The sequence below is a fragment of the Macrotis lagotis genome, chromosome 1 (genome assembly GCF_037893015.1).
Source record: "Macrotis lagotis isolate mMagLag1 chromosome 1, bilby.v1.9.chrom.fasta, whole genome shotgun sequence".
Classification (NCBI taxonomy): Eukaryota; Metazoa; Chordata; class Mammalia; order Peramelemorphia; family Peramelidae; genus Macrotis; species Macrotis lagotis.
The window spans coordinates 785,810,231-785,831,916 of NC_133658.1; the positions used below are offsets into that span (position 1 = coordinate 785,810,231).

The 21,686-nt window shown below is 33.7% G+C and overlaps 1 protein-coding gene across 2 annotated transcripts in view; it reads right to left on the reverse strand.

Moving 5' to 3' along the window:
- Positions 1–17,487: 17,487 nt before the first annotated feature.
- The window catches only part of RDX (radixin), a 100,605-nt gene continuing 96,406 nt past the window's right edge, over positions 17,488–21,686 (reverse strand). For both annotated transcript variants that reach the window (XM_074216636.1, XM_074216637.1), the window contains exons 11-14: positions 21,363–21,523; positions 20,151–20,243; positions 19,561–19,803; positions 17,488–18,898 (exon numbers count right to left, since the gene is read on the reverse strand). In XM_074216636.1, coding sequence (XP_074072737.1) covers positions 18,734–18,898; positions 19,561–19,803; positions 20,151–20,243; positions 21,363–21,523 — 662 coding nt within the window. In that variant the 3' untranslated portion in view covers positions 17,488–18,733. The remainder of the gene's footprint in view (positions 18,899–19,560; positions 19,804–20,150; positions 20,244–21,362; positions 21,524–21,686) is intronic.

Consider the following 21,686-nt stretch of genomic DNA (forward strand, 5'->3'; position numbering starts at 1 on the left):
AACTGTCACAAATTATAAAGTAGGACAACTTTTAAAGGGACCCTTAAGTCTATTTATGATGGTATAGCTTTCAAAGGTGATAGAGATAGGATTTCATTGACATCTAAAATTCTCAGATAAACAAATTCCTCCTTCCAACACAGGTCAGCATCTTCTCTTACATAATCTTACAGAATTGCCCAAGGTCACACTACTGGTAGGTGTCAGTGGTAAAATTTGAAGCTGGGTCATCTAGGTTCTAAAGCCAGATCTCTACCTACTATGCCTTGTAGCATCTCAATCTTCCAAGGAAATACCATGACATATTATAGTTATGTAGAAAACAGGATTTTTGAATGGTTGTAAAGCAGAGTTTTAGTACCACTGTAAGAAACTAAAGCTAAATACACTGGGGGGAAAAAACCCACTTCAATGTCCCCTCCCAAAGATTGCCATGTTCCAAAGAACACAGCAAGCATGCCAATGAATGGGATAAAAGCATAATAATGTTCTTAGTTTCTTAAATTAACAAGTTTGGAAATAAAAAAAATATATTTTCTTGGTTCCTCTGGTACTAGGACAATGACATGATAATTACTGTCATCTACTAAAAAACCAATAGGAGAAAGGAAAATTTTGAAAAAAGATAAATTGTACTTTAAAAGACTCTAATTTCCTCTATGTGAGCATTCCCATCCAAAAATAAAAGCAGCCACCTCCATACTATATGAAATAGATGCTACATTCAAAAACTCATTTAATGATAAAATTTCTGGGAATAAATTCAGGATAAGACCATACTTATAAAGTGCAAAGCTAAAAGCACAATATAAACAATATTATCTATTTATTTGGCTATGCTGGTCCTCAAACAGCAGTCATGGAATCATAGATTTAGGCCAAGGAAGGTCTAATGTCTTCCGAAAGGTTACTTAGGTGTAATAAGTAGCAGAACCGGGTTCAAATTCAGATCCTTTGACCAATTTAGCGTTCTTTCTGTGCAATACTTCCTCTTTAGTCCACTTCATCATCAGGTCTATACTGTAAGCTTTGCCAGGCTGGTAGGATCTTCCAGGGCAGAATCACTTCCACATTACATTTGAGGCATAGAAGTAGAGCACTAGTGGATGTACCCTACACTGACAGGTTTATTCCTAGTTTTTCTTGGGCACTAACTAATTCTAATAACTTCAATATCAAATTAGCCTCTTTTTGAGGTTAGAAAATTACTTCATCACTGGAGACTTCCCTACATAAAGAATTCTGTTACATACAAGTTCTTCCAATAAAGTACCTAGATTCAACAGAATACCTTTAAAACTTAAAGTCATACTGGAATGCAGTATTGCTCAATACACATTTACCTATAAATAAGAACTGAGCTTTGAGCTTTAATCCCAGTTCATTTAGATGTATACTTTCTTCATTTACAAAATGAAGACAATAATGTCCACTTAGGTTACTCTAAGAATGAATTAAAGTTCCTATGATAACATTTCATCAAAAGAATGGCAGTGGTTTTTATTCAAGCTCTTAGCAATGCAAATATTTTTTCTGTTCATCACCACTTGCCTTCAAAAGTTTAGGTTTCTTCAAAGACTGTAAAATATCAGATCTTCTAGAAAAACAGGAAAACTCATATTGGTTAGAACTAAACATCAATTTTAAAACAAGAAAATAAGTAAATTTCTAATTATCTGACCTGTTATTGAATAGGGAAAGTATTTTTAAAAGGCAAAATATGACAATTCATAAAAAAGTCAATATTTAATCTTTAATTTCATCAAACCTATATTATTTGTTTCAAATTTGGAAAGTATAAAGAATCAACCACTTAAATCGATCCCTAAATTCTTTGGGACTTTTCTTGGCTCAGAACTCACTGGTGTTGAGAATTGCCAGGGAAGAAATACCTCTACCAGTGCAGATCAGCAATCACCTGGAATATTAGAGAATGAAGTGCTTGTCTGCATGTATCAGAGGCAGGACCAGGACTTGGATCTCACTAGTGTGAGGCACACATTGTAACATACTGCCTCTCTCGACTTGCCTATAATCTTAATTTAACTGTGACTGCTTGACTGCTAATATGTTAGATATTTTACTTAACCAGGCTAAGTAAAAAGTCAATAAAAAGGAGCATACCTCACCCTTTAAAAAAAGTTGTAGGCTATCAACTTCACAAGACCAATGGGAAAAACTGGGAATGGCTCAAAGTTAGTCTTGATGTCTACTTGAAAGGCAGAAAGGAAGAGGCAAGAAGAGCCAAGAAGGAAAAAAAACATAAGAAAGTTTGTTCTATACCCTAATTGATCTTAAAGGAGATATAATCCCTTCCCCAATCTTCCCTGGAATAGGAAATGGTAATGAGAAAACTGTCTACTTATGCAGGTAGGCAACTTCTCTACAACTTAAGATAAGCCAAGACTAATGAGAAATTAAATGATTTGCCCAGGATCATATAACCTGTAAATCAGAGGTGGAACCTGAAACCAGGTCTTCTTTCCTCCGAGTTCAGTTCCCTAACCACTATACCAAGCTGCCTTCCTTAAAGTTTTTTTTTAAGTCTTAAGTCCCTTCTCTAATTACACTTATGTATTTATAATCTTAACAGTGTATTTCCTCCAGTGACAGATAACTCTTGTCCCTTGCATAGCTTCATGACAAGAAGTCTACTTAATGAACCTAGAAACTTCTTTTGTCTTGCTATTGTATGGATACCAGTGCATATTCTTTGTTCTTAGCACCTAGGAAATCCATGTTCTTTGTTATGCATAAGTATTTTAATGACATCCTGTATTCAACCTCTCCTTCATAAAATTCTTGTTTTTTTAATTGATTTTTTTAAATTTTTGCAAGGCAATGAGGTTAAGTGACTTGCCCAAGGTACACAGCTAAGCAGTGTTAAGTGTCTGAGGCTGGATTTGAACTCAGATCCTCCAAATTCCAGGGTCAGCACTCTATGTACTGTACCACCTAGCTGTCCCTCCTTCATAATTCTTTCTAACATACTTCAGCCTGTTTATATCCATAATGAACCTCTTCTTGGTTCTTCAGGTGATAAATTTTAGTTCTCCGAAACTTCAGCATTCTATCACTCAATATATCACCTGAAGAATTTTAGGATTAAAAAGTTGAGCCTTTAAAAGGTCATGTAAGAAACAAACTAGCAGATAAGCCATTTTCTCTGATGACCTCTTAAACTTCTTCAAAACAGAAATTAGGCACCAAAGATAAATAAACTTCAACTGTTTCCTTGGTTGAAGAAACCCAAAATCCAATTTAAAAAGCTCAGAAACTGATGCTCACTGACATTAAACTCACTTAGCACCCCTCCCCAACCTCCCAATACTACCAGCAGTGAGGCAACAATTAGTAAATTCAAGGACATGGCATAAGTTTACATCAAAAAAATTACGCCTACACCCTAATATCCCATCCTCTTTGCAATGCTGTGGAGTCCCTGGCTTCAGGCCCAGCCCCAACAGACACTGGACTTGACCACAGTCCTGGAGGTGCAAAAGTTAGCTGAGAGACTCAGTAAGAAGCAGTGCTACAAAACATCAGTGCCTCGCCATAAAACTGAGAATAGAGAGAGTGGGCTGAATCATCAGAATCATCAGGACAGAACATATTTGGAGGGGGGTAGGGGAGAGAAAAGGGGTTTGATGGGGGGGGGGGGGCTTGGAAAGAGTACAGCTCTACACCTAACCAGAGGAAAACCATACAGTCCCTAGTTAGGGCCAGTTCTAACCATCCCTAATCAGTTCAGACAGAGCCCTAGGGCTGGTGAACTATGAATTTCCCAATATGAGAAGAAGCTGCAACACTTTGAAATCCAACCTCTAAGAAAACCACCATCAGAAGGAAGAAAGTTAAGAAGTGGATGATAAGGAAAATAAGCTGGGAGCAGTGGAAAGGCTGAAAGTAACCAAAGATTTTAGACAGAAAAAATCCCAAACATTTTAAACTACAGACAGGTAAAAATCAATAGAAAAACCAGTAATTGGGGCAGCAAAGTGGCACAGTAGATAGAACACTGGCCTTGGAGTCAGGAGGACCTGAGTTCAAATCCAAGGCTCAGACACTAATTACCTAGCTGTGTGATTTTGGGCAAACCAGTTAACCCCACTGCCTTACAAAAAGAAATAAAAAATACAAAAAAAACCCAATAAGAGAAAAATGTGCTCTACAGATCTAATAAATGAGTTCAGATATTTATGAATATTGCAAAAATAGGGGATGAGATAGAGAACCCTATGGAATGCGAACATGGAACTAAAGCAATCTGTTCCTGAGTGGTTTAATAGAGGAATGAATATTATGAGAGCAGAATTTATGTCCTTAGAATACAAACAGTTAATAACCAGAATAGAAAAACTTGAATCTGCAGAAGAAGATTCACCAAAGAAACAAAATAGAGAACAGGTAGGGAATGCAAATACACAGAAGAGAAATAATAATAATAAATTAAAAAAGAATATATGCTTACTGGACAAGCAAACACACTGATCTTGAAGATAAACTAATGTATAATGACAGGACAAAAAAATTAACACCAAAGTGAAGGAAATAATTGAAAAGAATAGGCTAGAACTTGGGAATGCAGGTAACAAAATTCCAATAGAAGACCTTCAAATACAAAGGCAAAGGATATTTGAATAACACAATATTATTTTTCATAACTAAAAGAAAAAAGGAAATAGCATGTGTTCTAAAAATCAATGAAACTCAAAAAGCAGCCCAGGTTGATGTATCCTGCATCATAAAGTTAGCTTAACTATATAGCTTAACTATACAAAAGGTGAATGTTCAATAATAGAATTAGAAATATTTTTAGGGGAAAAACATCAGAATTGAAGAGATCATTTGCTTCTCTAATACCTCAAATAAATATGAATGCAAGAGGAACGACTAAACACAGTAGCCAAGGGCACCAACAGCAAAAGAATTAACAAAAGAAAGACCACTGAGAGGCTTCTTTCTCAAGGGTAAAATCTGATAGAGGTAACAGTGATGAGAAAATAGGACATTATTTACATTACTTGGTGACCTAAACATGATATGAGCAAATTTAGAGGCATCTCCAATCCAAATGTTCATTTGGCCTATTTGTGCCCACCTGTGGTAGTCTTCTGAGTTTGTCTGACACTGTGTCTTGACCCCAACATAGGGATATCATTTTGTTCCTCTTCAAAAACTTAGAATACACACCAAATACCTGGTGACATCCAACCTATAGGTGAATGTTTCTTTTGTGGGACTACATTACAACAGAAGAGGATACACCAAAGGGAAGAAGGTAAAGAAAGATATAGGGGCAGCTAGGTGGTACAGTAGATAAAGCACCATCCCTGGAGTCAGGAAGACCTGAGTTAAAATTTGACCACAGATACAAATGATTAATAATTACCTAGCTATGTGACCTTGGGCAAGTCACTAAACTACTCCATTGCCTTAAATAAGTTCTTTTAAAAAAGATAAGGCCAGACAGCTAACATTATTAACATTATTAAATATTTGAGGCTAGATTTGAACGCAGGTACTCCTGACTCCAGGGCTGGTGCTCTATCCACTGTGCTACCTAGCCGCCCGCAGGACCTAAATTTTGAGGTCAGAAGCATTCACTAATGAATACTCCTATGGGTGAAGAGAGATGAAAACTGTACACTAGATAAGGTCTGGGGGATTTGGTACATAAGTCTTCTTCTTTTGGTAAATTCCTGGAGGAATGACAGAGTTTGGATACAGGGATATTTCTAGACAAGTGTAGAAAATAAATGCTCAAGTGAGTTGGGGAAAGGACCTTACTATGGCTCAGTGTCTATCCTAAAAACTGACACTTTCCTGAGAGTGAGGCACAATGGAAAGAAAGCAATTCTTGAGTGGCAGAAAGTACCTTGCAATACATCCCTATCTTGGAAGCTTTGATTATATAAAGAATACAGGGGGAAAAAAAAAGGATTGCAGGGGTCAAGAATCAGAGAAAGAGGATCCAGTAAGGAGAAAGATAACATGGATAAAGAAGAGATTTTAAGAAATCTATTTTGGAAAGGAGAACAAAAAATTCAATTTTAAGAAATACTTAAAGAGAACTAGTGGATATACAAAAATTGACCATGTACTGGGGCATAAAAACCTAATGATCAACTGCAGAAAGGCAGAAATAGTGAATACATCTCTCAGATCACAATGCAATAAAAATCATAATGCAATACTGGGCCAGGGAGATATAGATCCAGAACTAACTGGAAACTGAATAACCTCATTTTAAAGAATGAGTGGATCAAACAACAAATTATAGAAAGAATTATTTTATCCTAGATAATGACAATGATGAAACAACATATCAAAACCTATGGGATTCACTCAAAGTGGCTGTCAGGGGATATATTATATCTTTAAATACTTACATGAATTAGAGAAAGAGGAAATCAATGAACTAAATATGCAACTAAAAAAATTAGTGAAAGAGCAAATTAAAAACCTCCAATTAAATACCAAATTAGAAATTCTAAAAATTAAAGGAAAATTAATAAAATCGAAAGCAAAAAAAATTGAATAAATAAAACCAAGAGTTGGGTTTATGAAAAAAACAATAAAATTGATAAACCTCTGGTCAATTTGATTAAAAAAAAAGAAAACCAAATTGCTAGTATCATAAATGAAAAAAGTGAACTCACCACCAATGAGGAGGAAATTAAAGCAATAATTCAGAATTATTTTGCCCAACTCTATGCCAATAAATTTGACAATCTAAAGGAAATTGATGAATATTCACAAAAATATAAGTTGCCCAGGTTAAATGAAGAGGAGATTAAATACCTAAACAACTCTTTCTCAGAAAAAGAAATTCAACAAGCCATCACTGAACTCTGTAAGAAAAAAATCTCCAGGGCCTAATGGATTCACAAGTGAATTCTACCAAACATTTAAGGAACAATTGGTTCTAATACTATATAAACTCTTTGGAAAAATAGGGGAAGATGGAACTCTGCCTAATTCCTTCTATGAAACAATATGGTGCTGATACCTAAACCAGGAAGAGTTAAAACAGAGAAAGAAAATTGTAGACCTATCTCCCTAATGAATATAGATGCGAAAATCTTAAATAAAATCTTAGCAAAACGATTACAAGTTATCACTGGAATAATACATTATGATCAAGTAGGATTTATCCCAGGAATGCAGAGTTGGTTCAATATTAGGAAAACTGTTAGTAGACTCAATTATATCAACAACAAACCTATCAGAAATTATATGATTATATCAATAGATGCTGAAAAAAGCTTTTGAGAAAATGCAGCACCCAATCCTACTAAAAACACTAGAGAGTGTAGGAATAAATGGACAGTTCCTTAGAATAATAAGCAGTATCTATCTGAAACCACCAACAAGCATTATATTCAATGGGGAGAGGCTAGAGGCATTCCCAATAAGATCGGGGTGAAACAAGGATGCCCATTATCACCACTACTACTCAATATTATATTGGAAATGTTAGTTTCAGCAATTAGAGAAGAAAAAGAAATTGAAGTAATTAGAATTGGAAAGGAAGAGACAAAAACTCTCACTCTTTGCAGATGACATGATGGTGTACCTAGAGAATCCCAAGAAATAATCCAAAAAAACTACTGGTAACAATTAGCAAAATTTTAGCAAAGTTGCAGGTTATAAAATAAACCCTTATAAATCCTCAACTTTTCTATATATGTCTAGCAAGATACAGCAGGAAGAGCTAGAGAGAAATCCCATTCAAAGTAACCTCAGACAATATAAAATACTTGGGAGTCTATTTGCCAAGACAGACTCAGAAACTGTTTGAAAACAATTATAAAACACTTCTCACACAAATTAAATCAGATTTAAATAACTGGGCAAATATCAACTGCTCATGGATAGGTAGTTAATGTAATAAAAATGACAATTCTACCAAAACTAAACAACCTTTTTAGTGCCCTACCAATCAAAATTCCAAAATATTACTTTAATGAATTAGAAAAAGTTGTAACTAAAATCATATGGAGAAATAAAAAGTCAAAAATTTCCAGGGATTCAACAAAAAAAAGTGCAAAAAGGTGGCGGATTAGCCCTACCTGATTTAAAATTATTATAAAGCATCAGTCATCAAAATTTTTGGCACTGGCTAAGAAATAGTGGTAGACCAGTGGAATAGACTAGGTATAATAACAGGAAACAATTATAGTCATCTGCTGTTTGATAAACCCAAAGAGTCCAGCTATTGGGATAAAAACTCTCTTCAATAAACAACTGCTGGGAAAATTGGAAGTTAGTATGGAATTAGACCAGCACCTCACACCCTATACCAAGATAAGATCCAAATGGATACAGGATTTAGACATAAAAAAACAATACTATAAGCAAGATCAAGGACTAGTTTACCTGTCGTCTCTATGAAAAGGGAAGCAGTTTATGACTAAGGAAGAGATGGAGAACATCACTAAAAACAAACTAGATGATTTTGATTACATTAAATTATAAAAAGCTTTTGCACAGACCAAACTATACATATGTAACCATATGTAAACCATATATATATATATATATATATATATATATATATATATATATATATATTATATATAACTAAGATCAAGAGAAATGCAGTAAACTGGGAAACAATTTTTACAACTAATGTTTCTGACAAAGGACTCATTTCTAAAATATACAGAGAACTGAGTCAAATTAAAAAAAAAAAGCCACTCACCAATTGACAAATGGTCAAAGGATATGCAAAGGCAATTTACAGATGAAGACATAAAGTGATCCATAGTCTTATGAAAAATTGTTCTAAATTGTTACTTATTAGAGAAATGCAAATTAAAGCATCTCTGAGGTACCACCTCATATCTCTCAGACTGGCCAATAGGACCAGAAAGGATAATGGTCATTGTTGAAAGGGTTATGGGAAATCTGGGACACTTACACTGTTGGAGCTGTGAACTCACCCAAACTTTCTGGAGAGCAATATGGAACTATGCCCAAAGGGCAACAAAAATGTGCATGCCCTTTGATCCAGCACTACCACTACTGGGTCTATAGCTTGAAGAGATGATGAAAAAGGGTAAAAAACATCACTTGTACAAAAATATTCATAACAGCCCTGTTTATGGTGGCAAAGAATTGGAAATCAAGTAAATGTCCTTAGCAAACTGTGGTATATGTATGTCATAGAACACTATTGTTCTATTAGAAACCAGGAGGGATGGGAATTCAGAGAAGCCTGGAGTGATTTGCCTAAACGGATGCTGAGTGAAATGAGCAGAACCAGAAAAACTTTGTGCACCCCAACAGCAACATGGGGGGGGGGGGTGATGATCAGCCTTGATGGACTTGCTCATTCCATCAGTGCAACAACCACAGACAATTTGGGTCTGTCTGCAATGGAGAATACCATCTGTATCCAGAGAAAGAACTGTGGAGTTTGAACAAAGACCAAAGACTATTAACTTTAATTTAGGAAAAAAAGGATTATCTTATTGTCTGATCTTGTTGTCTCTTATACTTTGTGTTTCTTCTTTGGGGATGTGATTTCTCTCTCATCATTCAATTTGGATCAATGTATACCATGGAAACAATGTAAAGACTGGCAGGTTGCCTTCTGTGGGGAGTGGGGGGAGGGAGGTTAAGATTGGGGAAAAATTTGTAAAGCTCAAAATAAATAAAATCTTTAGGTACATTTGCATATTTAAAAAGTGTGTAAAATTTCCCATTGTTCCCCATGGCTGACTGAAAAAAATAGTGGAGAGAACAAAAAGGGGAAACCTACTTGACTAACTGAGAAGGAAAAAAGGGGAAGAAATACCTAACCAGATAAAAAGCAAGAGAACCAATAAACAAAATTCTAAAAGGCAAAGGTAAACAAGAAGGAAATAGGGAGAAGAGAGCCAGTGGAAACAGGGCCAGTGGAAACAGGGCCACCTTATTAAAGTGATGAAAGGAACATAGCATCGTGTTTAGAACAGAAGGGGAAAATCAAATTTCGGAGGGAATACAATTCTATAGTACAAAAGAATGACAAATTGGAAAACAAAACAACAATCTGTTGCTCGCAAGAAATACACTTTAAAAGCAAAGAGAAATATCATTACAAAAACTACAAAATGTATAAAATATCTGGGGGAGCTACCTCTCAAAGCACACAAAAACCCATACAGAAATCGAAAGAGCAAAGGAGAAATGGAACAGACCAGAAAAGGAGATTCAGAAAAAATACAACTGTTAATAACCCAGTGTTTGACAAAGGGAAAAATATAAACCAATTAGGGAAAGACTTTCCCATTTGATTAAAAACTGCTGGGAAAACTGCAAATGTCTCTTTAAGTATTTGGTATCCGAGATATATAAACATGGAATATATATTACTATTAATCATTACTAATATGAGTAATTATATACTACTAATAGTTATGGTATTTCTAATATATTATGTCACTAAAACATAAATGGTCATAGGATATGAACAGTTCTCAGAAGCAGAGTTGTATTCACAATCACAATGACAATAAAAATTGCTCTAAATATTAATATGAGAAATGCAAATCAAAATAGCCTGGAAATTTCACCTCATAACCTGAAAATTAGTAAAAATAGAAACTCAATATAGAAGGAGTTATGGAAAGATAAGACAGACTAATACATTGTTAATGTACTTGTTAAAGGGTTATCATTTTGGAAAGCAATTTGGAATTATGCAAAAAAGAAGGGGGGGTGCTAAAATGTCCACACCCTTTGAACTAGAGAATACATTAGTGAATTTAATAACTTTACTCATGATAGCTAAGAATTAGAAGCAAAGTAATGTCCATCAATTGAGGAACAGCTAAACAAACTGTGTCACATGAATATAATAGAATACTGTGCTGTAAAAAAGTAAGCAGTCAATAAAATCACTTCACTAATGTAAATGGAAAAACACCAAAAAACAAAATCAAATGTAATGTTAACAAAATCAAAAAGTTCAAGTGGGGTTCAAAGAAGAGCTGAGAAGTCATTCTCAATCCATCCCTTTGTTAAGAGGTGCCAGAGGTTACAACGCAGATCAGTTATACTGACTTTTTTTTCTACTAGAAAAAAAATACTATTTGTCAAATGGGATGGTTCTCTGGGAGGGGAAAGGAATATGTGGGATACTAAGGTGATGGAAGACACAAATTATCTACAAAATCTTAATTTTTTAAAAAAGATGAATTTGTCTCAGAAGCTTGGAAGTCACTAGGAGAATTTTGTAGTTTTCCAGGGGCAATCCAATTATCTTTTCTTCTGTTCAATTTTAGAGCCACTGTCCAGGTATGATTTCTGTACACTTCCAAACAAATGGAATTGTGTTTTAGACTATCTATATATCTGTATTATTGTAGTCTAAGCATTCTTCATCCAGTATGTTTTTCTTCTCTATTGGCAGGACAAATTTTTAAATAAGTATGAATTTTATCCTTGTGATGCAATCAGCACATTGCTCTCCAAAAGAAGAATTTACGGGTAATTCCTCTTTAATTTTAATTCTTAAGCTAGTGCTCTCTTCAATGACAATGGCAACAATTTAGCTAAGTAAATATTTTTTTATATTTCAGATGAGAGCAATTATCAGAAAATTGTTAAACAAGGTTACGCCTACTCATTTTTCAAAGAATTTTGTAAAATTTTGAATTGAGTGGTAGACATGTCAATAGAAAAGTAAAATTTTTCTTTATTAAAGTGCTTTTAAAAACAAACGAGACCGCATACTCTTTACATCTTGTAGTCAGTTATTTGATGGCAAAAGATGTGGTCTACTGTAGAATTATATTCTGTAAGAATACAAGGCTTATGTAGATAATTGTTTTAAATGCTTCCATTAATACTTATGGATTTTTTTTTAGTATTTTTTTGGCATCTTCTTTTCCTTAAGATATAATGAGTATTCATATTTTGCTGCCTCTCACAGAGACTGCTCCTGTATGCATTTGGTTTAGTTCTTCTTTTCCCATCTTTGTTCTCTTCAATGTAATTTCTTCCTCTTTTATCAACATATCTGAGATTATACAGTAATTTATGAAGTCTATGTTTTGACTCCACTGCCCTAATAATGAAGAGTTTATGTAATTTACTATGAGTTAGTCACTAGACTAAGTATTGGGATATGCAGAGGATAGTTTCTGCTCTCAAGGAGCCCATGGGACAGTGAATTACCTTAAGTCATACATGCAGTAAGTAGCAAAGCTCTGCTATGAAACCAATTTCATTTCTTTTCCCATCGTATCAAGTTGCTTCCTAGTCAACTTGATTTTTATTTTATTTTTAGCACATCATTATGACCACCTTTATGTGGAGAGAAACTATTTTCATAGTTTCATAAACTACATACTGCATTTCAGTTTTTAAAGTATCCTCAAAAAAAAGATCAAAGAGGAAGATTTTAAGTAATTTTGGACTGGGGAGGGAAGGGAGAGGAGAGGAAAGAAATCCCTCAGTAGGAAGTTTTTAAGCAAACAGGAAGTACAGGATAAAAGTCTTTTTATGAATTTAAAAATATTTAAGTGTCCTAAGGGGTAAATAGCTGTATGACTATTAACTGCTGTCCAACACTTGGGAGTGAAGCCTAGCACATATAAGATTTTTAGGATAAATGCTTATTGCAAGACTGGTTGCTACAGAAGTAAAATAACATCAATTCAAAAGATATTTTTAATGAGATAAATATGTAAGCATAATTGAAGATCAAGTAGCTTAACTTTGCAATTGTTTTTCTGTCTTCTCTGACTTACATGACCTCATTCAGGGTGTTCTTATAGTCTCGATCAACTGACAATCAAAATGGCCAAAAATAGTTCCCAGGTCAAGTCCCACTGTCATTTGTTTGGAATCTGATTGGCTAAGAGTGAAAGTTAAAAAGCAATTTTTTTTCTGTTTTTGACCAGAAACTAAGGGTCTTTTTATCCCAGATTTTTTTTTTCTCTTGGACTAAATTAAAGAGGTCCCTTCTGCCTCATTTCTTTTTAATCTTGCTTAAATCACAGAATGGGTATTGCCTTAGTCAAACTGAGAGCTATTAAAAACCCCAACTGCATCCAGGGCCATCTCCAGTCATCCTGATCCATATATGGCCACTGGACCCAGATGGCTCTGGAGGAGAAAGTGAGGTTGATGACTCTGCACAATTCCCCCTCACTCAAACCCAATTCATGCACTTGTCACGCCATCATTTCCAAATAACATGGTCTTCAAAAGCGAAGGACAAACAATAACAAACACAACAACAGCAGCAAAGATCCTGGAGGGGTTGATCATTTCCTTCTTCAGCTCACTTTACAGATGAGTGGGATGAGACAAACAGGGTTAAATGACTTGCCCAGGGTCACCCAGCTATGGAGTGTCTGAGGCCAGCTTTGAACTTCGGAAAGATGAATTTTGCTGACTCTAGCCCTGCACTCTTATGCACTGCACCATTTAGCTGTCCAGCTAAAGTTGGATGACCTGTTCTTATAATTATCAAATCAGTACAATTACTTCTATTCTCTCCCAAATGCCAAAGTTTGACTCTACAGTTCAACCACCTAACACCAAAATGCTCCATAGTCCTTCCTGTTTATCCCATCCTTAATATTTACCATGATTTACTAGCCAACTCTACTAAAACTTTTCTTCAAGTAATGATTTGGTTATATCAATCTTTTCTTAAAACTTGAAAATGTGTCCAAACGCTTTTTAAAAATCAAAATAATTCTTGTAATACGCTATAGTTAATATTCTCCACTAGAACTAAAAAGACTTATTTTCTTTTTCTGCACATGGCTGTCCCTGTAGCTACTGAGCATCCCATTTACTATAGCTGTAATAGTTTACCCTATTTATTTTCCAGAATCTATTTCCTTTACTTTAGGGAAATTCGTTTTTTTTTTGGTGATAGATAATTCCATTAATTCTCATGTCTTTCTTCCTACAGATCTTTCCTAATATTTAGTGTTTATATAGATCACAATATATCTTTAATTAATTTTATATCTATTGATTTTGTCCATGTATAGAATAAATATTGATGCTTTTCCTGTGTAATCAATTAAATTGCAAGCTCCTCAGAGTATTAAGCACACCTTTCCATTTCCCTGAAAACTTCCTTAGACATTAAATTGATTCTATTCCAAGAGCAACCAACTGGAAAAAGAAAATAAAACTGAGTAAATCAACAGGATATTGCAACAGCTTAGAAACTAATGCTAAGCAGTTTTCATCTGTCTTTGACCACTAATTTTCTCTATAAAACAAAGTTATTTTCCATATTTATATAGCAATTTCTTCATTTATATCTCTGTAAAGTCAGGTTAACAGAGTTAAAGGCAGAGAAAATTAAGCTTTGAGGCGTGTAATTAGAAGGTTAAACTATAATAAAAAAGATTTTCAGGAAAGGAAGAAAAGCAATGATAAACATCTCTTCACCTCCATACACACATATCAGTGTTTCCACGTCTGAATAAAAAAAGGAAGTGAAAAATGTCTTTCATAGTGAAAGAATAAAAGATATCATGATAAAAGAATGTTATTATGGTAAATTTAAAGCTATGAAAACATGAGATGCTTTTCTATAAGCATAGCTTCATTAAATGTCTAAATATTCTGGTTCACAGAACTGGTAAAATAATGCTGTTGGCTATTATTTAGGATCATTATAATCACATTTAATCGATTAAAGACTGTTTTATATACATACACACACATTATATGTTTATAGATGGTGCTAAATTAAATAGGATTAGGTACACTAGAAAACACGAATAATACGTAACTTTAATCAAGCTGAAAGGGCATTTAAAAGAATGGGTAATACACAGAGATACCACCAAACAGATGAAAAGAACTTTTTAGCTACAAGGACAAAGAATTTGGACACAGGAATTGAATATAGACATTATCATTAAACTTGATATCCTCCATTAAACCCTTACTCTGATGCCTCAATGAAAGGTGGAGGTGACCCTGAAAAGTCAAAAGCTTCCCCAAATGGGGGGGGGGGGGGAACCTCTGTTAGGTCTTAACAAAGCTAGAAAGGCTTCAAGAATAGAACTGATGATAAACTGGTGTATGCTGTCTAAGAACCAGTCTAGTTAAGTGTGGGGAAAGGATCATCAATAGAAAGTTGGGTTCTGGGTGATTAATTTTTCAGTAAAGGAGTACTCACACATTGAACTCATGAGTCTTTCAAAGTATCTAAGCATATTTGATGATCACACTCATTTGTCAAGCAGAAGTCAAGAAAGTAGAACAAACTCAAAAATCACTCATGCTCTGCCCATTTAGGCTCATGTTGAAGATCACTGTTTTTGGTCTACTAATGACCAGAAAATGCATGCCAAATAGAAGTAAGCAAGAGATCATTTCAATTGCTTACCTGTTGAGTCTTTTAAAAATTTTATCCTGCATATGAAAAGCTTTGGGAATGAAAGAAATTCTATATCAACTTACCTTAATTTTTATTACTAATAAATTTGGAATCAGCAAAGTAATCAAAGTTGGGTAGATGGGAGAGGTGACTGGTCTTAGAAGAAGGTGAAAGATTAAAACTTTTATTTCTATTGTAGCAGAAAATAAAATATTTTTCTAGTAATACTCAGAAGCAAGTTACTATTGAGTCTAAAGTCCTTGAAAATTAATTCCAGTTGGTAAGAAAAACACTTTCCAAGAGTTGAATACAAAAGAAAATCCTATTCCTATACAAATATAAGTAATCTACACAAACAACCCTACAGATGCTAAAATGAATTATTCAAACTATAAATTAAGAGTAAAAACTGGGCAGTATTCTTAGAGAATGCTAAAAATCAGTTTATTTACTAAGAAGAAACTATGTGTCCCAGATTAAGAAAGATGAAAAATACCAGTCATTGGGGTTTAGGCTTTAAGCCTGACCTACAAATGCAATGCTCCTTTAAAAATACAATGCCTATAAAAAGCAATTAAAGACAATACAATAAAGAATATTTTTGTACTTTAATAAATGAAATGAGTCAATGACAATGAAACTGATTTTCCACAATCTTCCACTGTACAATAAAAGTAGTGGCTCCAAAAAAAAAAAAATATATATATATATATATGTATATAGAGATCTCTCTCTCTGTGTATACATACATATATGTATATATATATATATATACATATATGTATGTATACACACACACACAGCCAATAATGTTAGTTGTCAAAAGAGTCAATTTAATCAGATAACTTAATTCATCTACTGAGAGCTAGTAATCAGCTGCTACTGGCCTCACTTCCAAACCAAAAAAAAAAAAAAAAAAAAGGATGATTTCAGCAATAAATAACAACAGTGGACCTTGAAGGCATGAACTTTTAATCTCTTTATTGTTAACCAATGAATGTTATCCAAAATAGTAGATGTAATCATAGCTTAATTGAACAACACAAAATCATGATGCTAAACTCTCCCTAAGGGCAAAAAGCATAATGGAAATTTACTTTATCAAATGATTAACATATTCTTAACATGGCTGCATGAGCATGTGCTCCTAATGGTAAGTGAGCAGCTACACTGCTTTGATCATGATGAAACTAAAATTACAAATGGTTGTTCCTTGTCAGAAAAATTCAGACAGATAAATGGATTAGATTCATCTATTTTTAATTCAAATCTAAATACTCTAGATTATGAATAGCAATTATAATCAGTAATTTTTCAACACTGATATTAAGCTGATACATCAATGTTGGTGCATTTATTTCAAGGGGGGGGGAATATCCAGATTCCTTTGGAGGCACAATATTTCACCAGCTATGGCAAAACTTGGAAAACTGGAATGAATGCTCATGCTTCAGTGCGCCAAACTTGAGATCAGTGTCGCACTGAGGTACTTCAGGTCACAATGCAGGAAGGCACACTCTCTTCCACAAAGCAAAGCTTTGAAGCATGTGCACCATGTTTGCATACCAGTTACTCAAAATTAACCAGCTACCTTTAATCCCAACAAAGCAAAAATATATTAAATACAACTTTTCCTTATCATGATGTCTGCCCAAATCCTTTCTGAAATCAGCATAAATAAAAAAAAAAAAACGAAGCACAAGAGAACTTTTCAAATATAAGCTGAACTTACTGTGCATGGAAAAATGTTTAATAAAAATGGCAATATTAATAGATAAATGTAAGCTTGAGTAATACCAAATGGAAGGTAGCTGAACCACTCTCAGAGGAAAATAAGGCTTTTTTCCCTCAACTCCAAATATGGACACTTTACAATGAAGAAAAACAATTTAGATTATGTTAGTTTTTAAAATTTCTTTAGAAGGACATAATTGAAATTAATATAAACTAATCATAACACAGTAAAACATGATTAACAATTCAAATGTTATTTTCTCATTAACAGACTTAGGAAAATAAGCATAATGTTTCAGATACTAAGAATAAATGATAATGAAATAATTGTGTCAAGAAATTGAATTATAAATTTTCTTCATCAAATGCAAGGGCAGCACTTCCCTTCATTCATTCATTCTCTCTCTCTCTCTCTCTCTCTCGCTCGCTCTCTCGCTCGCTCTCACCTTCCCAAACACCCCTCCAATAAGAGTATACCAGTGAGAGAAAACAATTATAATACAAATCATAAACTTTTACAATTTAACTCAACAAAAAGGCAGTTAAACAATGAGCAGTACAAAATCTCCCAAAGAAAAAGGATGACTTTTTCTGAGGAATTCTCTTTTTCGATCTAAAAGAATTATTATGAATTAGACCAGTTATTATGTATATAGTGGTGAGGTAGTATGCTACTGCCCCCTTCTTTGGGATTATGTTTTCATGTGCTCCCTCGTCAGAAAGGTCCAAGTTTTTCTCATTGCAAATAAATTATAAGTAAATATATATTTTTCTTTATTAAGGCATATCTGAAGAACATTATTAATCAAACTTTTCAGTAGTCCATTATTTGCAGGTAGTGTTCCATCTATAGTTCTTTTAAGCTACTGCCTGCTGTCTAGACCTTTGTGAACTAGAAGGCAAAAAGGATGACAGGAGATAAAATACAAAACAATTTGTGTAAGAAATAAGTCCTTAGTAAAACTTCCAATGATGTGGATAAACTAAGATTAAAAAATAAACAGCTGTACACCACACCATTCAGATATGGTCTTTTATATGATTTGTTTGCATTCTTCTATGAACCTTGCAACCTACTCTCATTTGTAAAAGATTTAAGGTCAATGATTTGTATTAAAGGCAGAACTCTGGATATGTGTATGGCTAGAGTTGTAAAGGGCATCAAAGGCAAAGTGTGGGTAAGTGGATGACTGGATGAGTGATGGGATGCTGAAATATATGAGAGAAATGTGAAAAGGGGAGGGGGAAATGGAGTGTCCTACCTAAACATTCATTAAACCCGATTACCAAAATCCTTTTAAATTCTCAAAGTGCTAAGATCAAAGATACACATTTGTCAGTCATTTTCTTAGTGTTAATCTTCAAATGGAAAAATAATGAAAATGAAAATGTGACAGGTAATGGAACATGCTTCCTCATTCCTCAGTCAAAAAGAAAGAGAAAAAAAAAAAACAAATACCAAGCATAATGTCATACTGCCTTAATGTTGAATAGCTTCCCCTAAATTTGACTTTTTAGCCACCGAAGTGAAACTGGTATAAACACTTTGGCAAGGTGGGATGCAATCCATCAAATCTGTAAAGGCCTGCTTTTCTCTGTTGGTGGTTCAGCTTATGAAGAACATATATGCAAAAATAACAGCTCTCACATTGCTTCAAACTCATCAATACGTTGTTTTGTATTTCCTTGTCGAATCTGCCGCAGAGTCTTGTACTTATCACGGCCTGCTTTAACATTCTCAGCATGAAGTACATCATTTTGTGTTTTCTTTGTGTCATCTCGGGCTTGGGCTAATTCTGAACTTAATGCCTATATTTAAAGAAAAAAAGATGCATACTTACTTTTAAAATTTTATTAACAAAACTTATTATTTTTTGACATCTTATATGACAACTATATGAGCAACAAATCTTTGGTTTTTCACCTGGAAGAAAATTGTAGGGTTAAGTATTGAGAACATAAATCATTTCACTAATTACATAATCCTCTACCACTATTTTTGAAGGTCTTTTGTGAGAATTTCATCTTATGTAAATCTTGGATCTTCTCAGAATCTACTACAGCAGGTACTTAATATATCTGTTAACTTTTTTAAATTAAAGAAAAAATCTAATCAAAGGCTTTCTAGATCATATAATATTTTGAAATTGTTAGATCTCTACAATATTTTCTCTATTATTCTGTTACTATCTGAAACAAAGACTGAATAAATTTTTAAATAAAATCTAGATAATGTCAATTTTTTTAAAAAAACAATAAATATTTTTCCTAGCAAACACAGGATTAAAAAGTTCCACTGATCTGTTATATTAGTATCCACTAACATAGAAATCAATGCCAAATCTTTACACTATATTGCCCAATACAGAATCAAGTAACCAGTAATTATTCACAATGTTAGTCAAAGTTTTAAAATTTATTTCTGAAAATGTTAGTCTTAGGAAAAGAAATGGCATTTATACATTTAATACCTGTAATTGCTTCTTCACACGTTCATTTTTCTGTGTTTCTGTAACACGCTCTTCCTCACTTCTATGGTTCATAACACCATCATTAGACAGTTCAGCACTAGCTTCAGCATTATTCTCATCATGTTCATCATGTTCATTCTCTGTTGGAGGAATGACTGGAGGTGGGGGAGGAGGGGGAGGAGCAGACATTACCGTTTTTAGTTCTTCTTTGGTTTTTTCCAAGTCTTCTTGGGCTGCAAAAGCCTGAACACGAGAAACAAGTTTAAATAGCTCTGAAGTTCATGAAAAACAGGAAAATAGATTTTATGGAAAATAGATTTTATGTAAAATTTGGTCATGCCAAGAAGCATGGCAAATAGTTCTAACATTAATAGTGCTATATTCCTTTTGTAAATCCAAAATAGTTTAATTTAAAAAACTGCAAATGAAATTCAAGCAGCTACACTAGAAACAATATGAATGAATAAAAGAAAATTATTTTTGATAACATGAATTTACTTTGCTATAGAAGTTAGAGGATTCCTAAATACAGATGCAATTTTTTATTACTTTGTCATGTAAAACTGGAACAGGTAAGAAGTGATTATTACTTTGTGCTGCCATTCTGAAGCTTCCTCTTCTTTTTTCTTCTTGGCTTCTTCAAGAAGGGCTATCTTGGCAGTGAATTCAGCAAGTTCTGCTGCCTAAAATAAAGTTCATATTAAAGAACACTAATAAAACAATTAACCTAACAATATATTCCCAATCACTTTATCAACTCTAAGATCAGTGAAACCTTACATATATTCCAGATAGACTCCTAAGAAAACATTTGAATAGTTTATCATTTAAAAATAAGAGCTGACTATTTTCCTGAGTAAAAAGGTTTATAAATGGAAAAAGTACTAGGTAAATGTGTTCTATCATTATTCTGATATATATATATCATCAGTTTGAAATACCATATAAATCTTTAGAGTGAACTTTAAATGAACTATTCAACTCAATATCTGTTTTATTCTGTTACTCAAATTTTTCTCCATTTAAAATACATTTCAAATTTTACTCCAAGAAACTCGTGTAAAACAAAAACTGAAACATCTTCTCTTTTTCATGAACAAATTTTTTGAGTGCTAGATCTTGGGATATAAAAATATTTCCACTAAGATAAGTTTCATCAAAAGAACAGAAACAAATTTTAGAGGTATATATTTCACGAAAGAAACAGTCCAATTGCATGGTAAAGTGCTATTTCTTCTATCAAGAACATACTACTAAAAGTATCCTTCAATCCTTTTTATTATCAAAACCAATTATTAAACCAAGGATTCATACAAATAGTTTCAAAAACATTTAGACTGCACCAGCAGGAAATCAAGGACCACCATATAATCTCACAGAAGTATAATTTAATCACAACGAAGATTTTTTTTCCTGTTTATATTTGTTTCAAATTGAACCTTTTTTCACCATTTGTTGCAGCTGTTCAGTCCTGTCTAACTATGTATAACCCTATTGGTCATCTCCTTCTCCAGCTCATTTTATAAATAAGAAACTGAAGCAAAAAGGATTAAGAGACAAAAAGATTAAGTTATATAAATGATAATTGAAGTGTCTGAGATCAGATTTGTACTGAGGAAGATGAATCTTCCTGACTCCAGGCCTGGTTCTTTTTCCACTGTGCCTCCTAATGTCCCTTTATCATTTTGCATGGGGATAACTGAACATGAGTAGCTAGCTATGTGGTATAGTGTTCTGTTGTGTATTTTTTCTTTGTTTTCCAGTTTAGCTCAGTAAAGTAAAATAAATATCAATTTTCTCACTAGCTGTTCTTGAGTTTTCATCTGGTCAGCTGCCTGCTTGGCCAGAGCAGCTTTGGCTTCCTCTGCTGCTCGACGTTCCTTCTCCAGTCGTTCTGCTTCCTCTTTTGCTCGCTTTCGTTCCTGGTCCAATTCTAGGGCTCTTCTAGTTTGTTCTTCAAGCTCTGTTAAAAAAAATTAGCAAAATAAATGGAATACAAATTATTTTAATTAAGAGAAAAACTCCTAACTGTAACTTAGATTACTATAGATCATAAAGGTCACCACATTCTCTCTTAATGTGTTATGTTTTTAATTTAATAAAAGCCAACAAATTTTTCACAAATT